General features: G+C 54.0%; 1 protein-coding gene across 1 annotated transcript in view; it reads right to left on the reverse strand.

Annotated features, from left to right (window-relative positions):
- Positions 1-8,861, reverse strand: part of SHANK2 (SH3 and multiple ankyrin repeat domains 2) — a 669,522-nt gene that overhangs the window by 335,416 nt on the left and 325,245 nt on the right. Inside the window, exon 13 of the mRNA XM_011987076.1 lies at positions 8,080-8,249. Within this exon, the coding sequence (XP_011842466.1) occupies positions 8,080-8,249 (170 nt within the window). The remainder of the gene's footprint in view (positions 1-8,079; positions 8,250-8,861) is intronic.

Below are 8,861 nucleotides of genomic sequence, written 5' to 3' on the forward strand. Positions count from 1 at the left end.
GATCCAAAGGCACTAGCCCTGCTGAAAGAGGAATCATGGCCCCAGAAGTGTTTTTCTCTAGCCCTCATGTTAACTCAAAGGCCAGACAGAGAACCGGTCAGCCCATGATTTTTCAAAGTTAATGGAACTGAAAACCCCCACTTTATAAGTTCCTAAGAACCTGAAGAAATGACCTAACGGAAACCTATCAGCCACATCCCAGGTGACCAGGACAATCATTGTTATGCCCAGACTGTTTGTTCCCCAAAGAAGACCACCAGAGTCCAGAGTCAAAGCCAAGCGGCAAGCCACCAGAGTCCAGAGTCAAAGCCAAGCGGCAAGGATCTTTACTACAAGTTCGAACTTGGTCCCTCCTTTACACAGTATACAAGAGGGCCCTGAACAATGCGAGCGTTTGCTTTTTATAGCCCGAAAGTTGCAGGGGAACAAAGAAATTCTTTTGGCTCCTGTGCTTTCAGTAACCTTGAACGGCTGTCCCCTTATCGGAGACTTTCCAGGTGGTGTTTATACTGGGCTCAGGGAGTTTGAGAGATATATGGTGGTGGGATGGGAGGATGGGATGTGTTTGTGCTAGGCTCAGGGAGGTTTGAGCCCGGGGCTGAGGAATGTGCCCAGCTCCTTTCGTCATCACTGCCTGAAGCATCTCCTCCAAAACTTGATGCGGGGCCTGTGGGCTCCTCTCAGCCTAGCTGACCGGGATATGCCCCCCAGTTTCCCAGCAGAACCCTGGACCTGAGAGAGTCATCTCAGAGCAGTACCCTGGGCTGCAAAGAGAGGCTAAGGACTTGCTGCTGTGCCGCTAGGAGCCAGTGCCCACAAAGATACCCACGCTCTCCTTCCTTCACGGCTGTGAGGTCATTCTGCTGTTTTGTATGGGCCTGGAGAGAAGGGAACAGCACAGGTAGAGACTGTATCTTCTTCCACGGAAGCTCTGCGCCATCTTGGCTATGCGGTGCTTGGGAAAGCTTCTCAGTCTCTCTGTGCCTCAGTTTCCTCATTTATCAGAGCATGACAATGCTATCTCGCTCATAAGCGTTGCTATGCGTGAATCAGAGGCACGTGAGCCCAGTGTGGAATGAGGACTCAACACTCTCGCCTGACTTTCCTTCCAAACTCCCCTCTCTGGGAGAATCATGCCTTTTAGGTCCAGATTTCATCTCCATCCAGTATGCACTTCGGGATGTGTTATCGTTATTATAAGACCAACCAAAAATACGAAAGGCTGTTTCCAGCAGGCTCGTACAAGGAGGCAGAGGTCATGTGCTGAGAGGGGTCCCCCAGCACGGGGAGACTTTGCATCAGGGGCATAGAAACAGCAGGATCTGGGCCGAGGGTGCAGGGGAATGGAGGAGGGGCCACTTCCGGGTTTCTGGTTGTGCAAATAGTACCTGCTGGTCCTCTTCAGAGAATGCGGAGCAAGAGAGGGGTCTGTGCCTTGAGTGCCTCCCTGACAGAACATCTGCATCCAGGTAGGAATGGGTGTTCCTCATGTAGTGAGGAAGGGGCTGGGCTTGGCTACCCCATTGTTTGCTGATGCAATTCATTCAAAAGTAAAGACTCCACACCCCGGGTAAGAAGAGGTGGAAGAGAAGAGGAAGTCCCCTCCACCCAGCAGTACAAGAGCGAGCACTGGGCTGGGAGGCCAGAGACTTGGCCCCATCACTGGGATGCTGAGGGCCCCCCGGGGTCTCCTGTGCTCTCTGTGGCCCCACCTCCTCCATGCAGAACAATAGGGTGAATTCTGAGAGTGAATTCTGACCAGGCGACCAGGTGAATTCTGGAGTCTGGAGTCCTGCCTTGCCCTGGGGTGCTCCGGCTGGAAAAATTGTCAAGGACCCTGTCCCTGGAGCCCCAGAGTTCCAGGGGAGCCACGGTGTGATAGGACTGACTCTACCACAGAGGATCAGAGGAGAACGGTTCCAGCCAAACCGAGGGGCAGGAGGAAGACTACTGAAGCAAGGAGGGGGCGCGGCGAGACTCGGGCAAGCGCTGTGGGAAGAGGCAGCACTTTGAATGGTGGGTGGAGAGCAGGTGAAGGCACTGCACCCAGCGCATGAGGACATGGGGAGGAGCATATACGACATGGTTGGGGGCCCTGGGAAACCTGGCTAAAAGGAAGGTCCATCCTCAACATCATGTCTGCTCCAACACAGAGGCTTAAAGGCACCTGTGAGAACCAACTGCAGATCTCTCTATGGGCCCCAAATGCTCCCTGAGGCCACAGTGGGCATCAGCTGGTTGGAGAAGGGCCAGCCCTGCCATCCTCACCACGGCCACCACAGTGGGCTGCTCCCTGCCTCAGCAGCTCTCTTGCAAACTGGAAAGCAGCAGTGATTCCCTGTACTGGATGAGCTGGGGCAGGGGTGGCTCCGACCCCACTGCTACGCTCCACCTTCTTCCCCTCGACCCCAGCCTGGGTACAGAAACCCGCCAGGTCACTGCAGAGGAGGGAGGAGCTGAGACCCAGCATTTCTCCTGTTCTGTACCCAACTCCCTGGTTTCTAATGTACCTCTGGGCCATCTTTACTTTCAAGCCATGCATGGTGTTCTTGAATACGCATATCCTTCTGCTTAAATTGACCCAGGACTTACTTGGGCCAGGGACTGTGCTGGGCTCTGGGGTCACAAAGATGATGCAGGAGTTGGGGCAGACACCTGGAGGAGCTTCAGAAGAGGAGGATGGCCTCACTGTCCACCACCTAATATCACAGAGCAAAAACGTGGGCATCCCCCATGCCCCCACCCCCCAGCATTGGCAATGCGATGTCGTGGGTTTTGTTTTTTGCTTGCCAGAATGGGGGCTTCCAGCAAGCAGGGTCAATCATCATTGCTTCCCTAGGCCTCACCCATGGCCAGGAACCCTCAGGGGTTCATTGTGCATCTGTTAAATAAATGAACCCCTAAAATGACCATGCTCACTCTGCTACACTCTGCATCAGAGGCCTGTGTGGCCTGAGCCAAAAAGTAGAGATGGAGCATGGCAGGTGGGAGCGGGGACACTCCCAGAGGAAGGGACATGGCAGCCGAATCCTGGAGGAGGAGCTGACGGGAAAACACAGGGATAGCTGCTTTCTGAGCAGAGGAAAACCAGGATGGAAGCATGGAGGTGAGAGTATGGGACAAAACACACACTGCTGTTTAGAGCTCTGTCATTCTTTCATGCTGCCATGCACTCATTCACTCACCACCTATCCAACTACCCATCTATCCATTCATTCATCCACCTACCAAACTCAACCATGTATCCATCCATCCATCCATCCATCCATCCATCCACCCACCCACCCATCCATCCATTCATCCTCCCACCTACCCATCCATCCACCCACCCCTCCATCCATTATCCATCCACCCATCAAACTCAACCACATTTCCACCCATCCATCCATTTACCCATCCATCCATCCATCCATCCATCCACCCATCCACCCACCCATTCATCTATCTTCCCATTTACCCATCCACCCATCCATCCATCTACCCATCCATCCATCTATCCATCTACCCATTCATCCAATTTCCCATCTACCCACCCACCCATCCATCCATCTACCCATCCATCCACCCATCAAACTCAACCACATTTCCACCCATCCATCCATTTACCCATCCATCCATCCACCCATCCATCCATCCATTTACCCATTCATCCATCTTCCCATCTACCCATCCATCCATCCATCTACCCATTCACCTAACTTCACATCTACTCACCCACCCATCCATCCATCCACTCACCCATTCATCTATCTTCCCATCTACTCATCCACCCATCTACCCATCAGCCTATCCATCCATCTATCCATTCATCCATCTTTCCATCTGCCCATCCACCCATCCATCCATCTATCCATCTATCCATCCATGAATCCATCCATTCACCCACCCATTCATCCATCTTCCCACCTACCCATCCACCCATTCATCCATCTACCCATCCATCCATCTATCCATCTACCCATCCATCCATCTATCCATCTACCCATTCATCCATCTTCCAATCTACCCATCCAACCATTTATCCATCCATCCATCCATCCATCTACCTATCCATCCATTCATCTATCCATCTACCCATTCATCTATCTACCCATCTATCCATCTATCTATCCATCCATCCATCCATCCATCCATCCATCCATCCATCCATCCATCCATCCATTCATCCATCCACACATTCATCCATCTTCCCATCTACCCTTCCATTGATCTATCCATTCATCCATCCATCCACTCACCCACCGATTCATCCATCTTCCCATCTACCCATCCACCCATCCATCTATCCACCTACCCATTCATCTATCCACCTGTCCACCCATTCATCAATTCATCTGCCTATCCACCCACCCATCTGCCTATCCATCTGCCTCTCCATCCATCCGTCCATCCATCTGTCCATCTGCCTGCATGCCTGCCCATCGTCCATCTGCCTGCACGCCTGCTCATCCATCCACCCACCCACCCACCCATCCAGCCATTTCATCCATCCATCATCTGTCCCATTCCAAGCACTGTGTCACATGTTTGGGAAACAAGAAGAAAACATAGTCCTGCCTGCAGAGGGTCTACAATCCGTCACAGTCAGGAATGCTGCAAAATCACCTCAGGAGCTTGTTAGCTATTCAGATTCCTAGGCTGTGTCCTTGGAGACACAATTCTACAGATGTAGGGATGGATGGTCAGGAGATCTGCACATTTAACAAACTCCCCTCATGTCTCAGATGCAGGCACTTTGGTAAGAGAGGCTGAGACACTGCACCCAGGTACACAGCTTGGACAGGGCTCTGTCTCAGGGTACACAGCTTGGACAGGCCTCTGGCTCAGGGGCCTGATGCCAGATTTCACATAAAGAACTATCAGGGGTGGAGGGAAGAATGTGCCAGGCACAGTGAAGGACAAAGAAGAGCCCTTGAATTAAAAAAAAGAAAAGAAAGAAAAAAAAGGAGGGTCAGTGGGGGAATCAGAACATGTACATACCTATTCTTGGGCACCCCTTATTTTAGGAGAAAAATGCTGGGTATGTTTTCCCAGGTACATGGTATCCAACTGTCTACTGGGAACGTCCACCCCTTCCCAAATGGGACTGCATGGAGGAGATGTAAATTTAGCCTTCTGAAAGAGCCAGGAGTAGCAATGTTATCAGCAGGACCCCAGGGCCACCCTGGGACCTGTCACAGCCACCCTGCCTGCCTGCTGCCCGGGCCCGACTTCCACTGCAAAAAATGAGTTTGGTTTCTCTGGAAACCCTCCCAGACCTGCCCCTGCCAGCCAGGCAGCTGGGTTTCCTGCCCACAATGGTTGTTCCCTTGATGTCAAGGGGACAGAATTCCTCCAAAGGGCCTGGGCTCTGCAGGCAGTGGATCAGCTCGACCCGCCCGCCTCTAAGCACTGCCATGCAGGCAGCAAGGATGCGCGGGCCACCCTGTGAAGGGCGGGAGGCACCGACAGCTCGGCAGGAAGGAAGAGCGGCGCCGCTGGCAGCAGGAAGGGGCTCTGCGCCAATTGTGTGCAAATGGCCTGCGCGGCCCACTCGAATCTCTTTTCAGAACAGCAGTCCTTTGCCATCGATCCTTTGAAGTGTGAGTTTTGGAACCAAGCTCCGTCATTTCTGTTCTCCCTGGGAGACAGGCCCAGCTCCCCACACGCCCTGCACTCCTGCGAGGGGCGGGTTCCCGTCTGGTCGTGTTTGAGGAGGTGCTGCTGGGCTCCAGTGTGCTGGGGAGGGACAGAGAGACCAAGGAGGCCCAGTCCTGGGGCCTGGACAGGAGTCAGGTGACCTTCCTTCTTTCCTTTGTTGGATCATTCTATCGAACCCAGGGAGTTGGACAGTTGAAGGCCACCAGAGCTGCTGGGAATCAAGGTGTGAGATGTGGATTCGCCTGCCATGTCCCACGACCCCTGCGAGTCCTGGGTCCTCAAGTCTGCCTGCCACTGCTGGCCTGTGGGAGACTCGGGCCCACTGAGGGGCTCATCGCTGGCTCCCCCTCTCCCTTGACCTCCTGCTCATCCATGGTGCAAACTCAGGGTCCCTTCCGAGGAACTCTCAGCTGTTCAGTGCCCACTCCCATGGGCCTCTGCTCTATGTCTAGGGGACTGGGGATGCATGCCAAGTTCACAGCATGGGAGCCTGTCTGCAGCTCTGCCCCTCCTGGAGCATGGGTCGGTATGCCTGAGTGAGTCCACAGATGCCCAGCCCCAGGCTCCAGGTTCATCTTTACAGGCCTCTCTGCCCCTTTGCAAGTCCAGGACTAACCTGGCTGCCCTACAGGAACTGCCAGCCACACCCCAGCCTCCTCCCTGGGCATCAGTGAGCTCCAAGCAGGACTCACAGAGGAGCAGCTCCCACCCTCCAACCCCTGAGACCCAGGCTTCTCCTTTCTACAACGGGGACAGGCCTGGACAGGAGGACCATGTATCCCTTCCTGCTCTGGAGGGACAGTGAACCTCCTTGGCTCCCACTTGGGCCTAGGGGGTGGCCCTGAGTGTACAGACTGGTCAGAAAACATTCTCTAACTAGGAACCTCGGCTCTCACTTCCTAGAAAGGGGTTGCTAACAAGGCCAGCATTGGCGCTGATCCCTGCACAGATGGCCCCTCTTGCTCCCCACCTGCGGGGCCTTGACATCCCTATCACCCGACATCTCAGGGCTGGCCTCAGTGGGGAGGAGGGAAGGTGGCTCTCAGCACTGGTCCTCAGAGAGACAGCCAAGTTGATGGGGTAAGTGTGAGGGATTTCAAAGTGACAATTACCAATCTACAATGTTGTAAAAGCAAAACAAAAAAACAAGTTTTTAATGAACAAAAAAATCTCAACAGAGTAATAGGAGGTCTTGGCAAATAAAAGGCAACCATAAAAATAGATACCTGGAAAAGCTAGCAAACATAATTTCTGAAATTATAAAACTCAAAAGATGGACTTAACAGCTAAAGGGACATTTCAAAGGAAACAGTAAGTGAACTTAAACAATAACCAATAGAAATGATCTAATGTAAAGAAAAATAACTGAAAAAAATGAATAGAGCTCCAGGGACTTGTTTGATGCTATCAAATGATGAAATATGTGTGCAGCAGGAACACCGGCCATCAGGCATGAGGGCGGGACTCTGCCGTCATTAGAATGCTCCAGTAACCCAGGTCAAGCTGACCTGATCAGTGTGCAGCTCGGAGAAAGGAACTGAGTCAATTATCTGCTGGGGGCCAGGCGGCAGCCAGCTGAGGAAGGCGGGATTTGAACCGGGCCTACTGACCCCTAAGGGCCACACCTTCTACCCGTGCCACGCATCTTCTGGAAGCCCGCCCTCCAACGGCAGGGCCTGGGTGTGCTGGCCACGTGTGCTGGGCCTTTCTTGCTGCACCCAGTGAGTTCCCTACCACCCCACACAACCCCTGCAGCCCACACCTGCCATGTTGCTTCTGCTGCGTGCCTCAGATGCCACCACTGCCAACTTCCCTCCAACCCTACTTTTATCTTCCTGCAGTGCCTCACACACCTGATTTCCCCTGGGCAGAAACTATCGCTGGCTCCCCAGTACCCCAGGAACAACGTCTAACCCCTTGACCCGGTGTTGACAATGGCCCCCCCACAGGCTTCTCAACGCTGGTTCCCAGGATTCTACTTTGAGAATCTTTCCTTCCAAGCTGGTAGACTTCCTTCCTTTGAACACTGCAGGCCCCAGGCCTCAGGTCACACCGGACCATCTACCTGGAGACCCCAAAGCTGACCCATGCCAGGGCCCGCCCCCGACACTTCAGACTTAGGGGATTCCAGATGGAAAGGAGTTCTGCTCTTCAGCGCCCTCATCTGGCTCCCCCACTGCACTTCTCAAGTGGAATCTCATTCCCGATGGGCGTGTCCTCATCCATCCCTGAGACCCAGCACTGAGGATGCCGCAGCAGCTTCCTGGAGAGTGAGGGAAAGGATCTGGGACCGTCACTCTGTTCCCCATTCCTGTCCTTCCAGGGGTCTGTACTTTCCATGGAGAAGCAGTGCCTTGGACATCGTCCCCACAGCAGGCTGGCTGAAGAGCCCCAGCCTGACCTCACTCCAGGAACAGAGGACAACTAGCAGACACTGACCTTTGACCCTGTCGCCACGGTGAAGGGGGATCTCGCCGTCGACTTGGGGTTGGTATGGCTTGACGGCGACGAAGAGCCTCCCGGGCACGGCACTGTAGAGCTTCCGCTTGGGCCCCGGGTACTCGAAGGCCGAGAGTGAGTCCTTGTTGGCACCAGCAGCAAAAGGCGACCTGGACCAGGCAAGAGGGACAGAGAGAGAGACAGCAGAGTCACGAGGTCACAAGCTACCCTCCAAGAACCACAGCCACGCCATTCAACACACACGGCGCCTCGGCAGGCCACGTGAGAACTCCTGACACCAGACAGTGAGGAAGACGGGAACAGGCTGGGGCAGCACTGTGGTCAGAGATTCAGGCAGATCCAGCAGTCCCACTCGTGGGTCTGCCCCGCATGGATAGACAGCAGCCACTCGGGGAGACATTTGCACACCCGCGTTCACAGTGGCACCGTTCACAGCAGCCCAAGGGTCCCTCCACAGAATAATGGAGAGACACAGGGTGGTCCAAACACACAATGGAACGCCGTTTAGCCTCCATCAGGAAGTAAACTCTGGGCCGGGCGTGGTGGCTCACACCTGTAATCCCAGCACTTTGAGAGGCCAAGGTGGGCGGAGTTCGGGAGTTCGGGAGTTCGGGACCAGCACGGCCAACATGGTGAAACCTCGTCTTTACTAAAAATTCAAAAACTAGCTGAATGTGGTGGGCACCAGTAATCCCAGCTACCGGAGAGGCTGAGGCAGGAGAATCGCTTGAACCCAGGAGGCAGAGGTTGCAGTGAGCCGA

This window comes from Mandrillus leucophaeus, unplaced genomic scaffold, assembly GCF_000951045.1.
Source record: "Mandrillus leucophaeus isolate KB7577 unplaced genomic scaffold, Mleu.le_1.0 Scaffold30, whole genome shotgun sequence".
In the NCBI taxonomy this organism is placed as follows: domain Eukaryota; kingdom Metazoa; phylum Chordata; class Mammalia; order Primates; family Cercopithecidae; genus Mandrillus; species Mandrillus leucophaeus.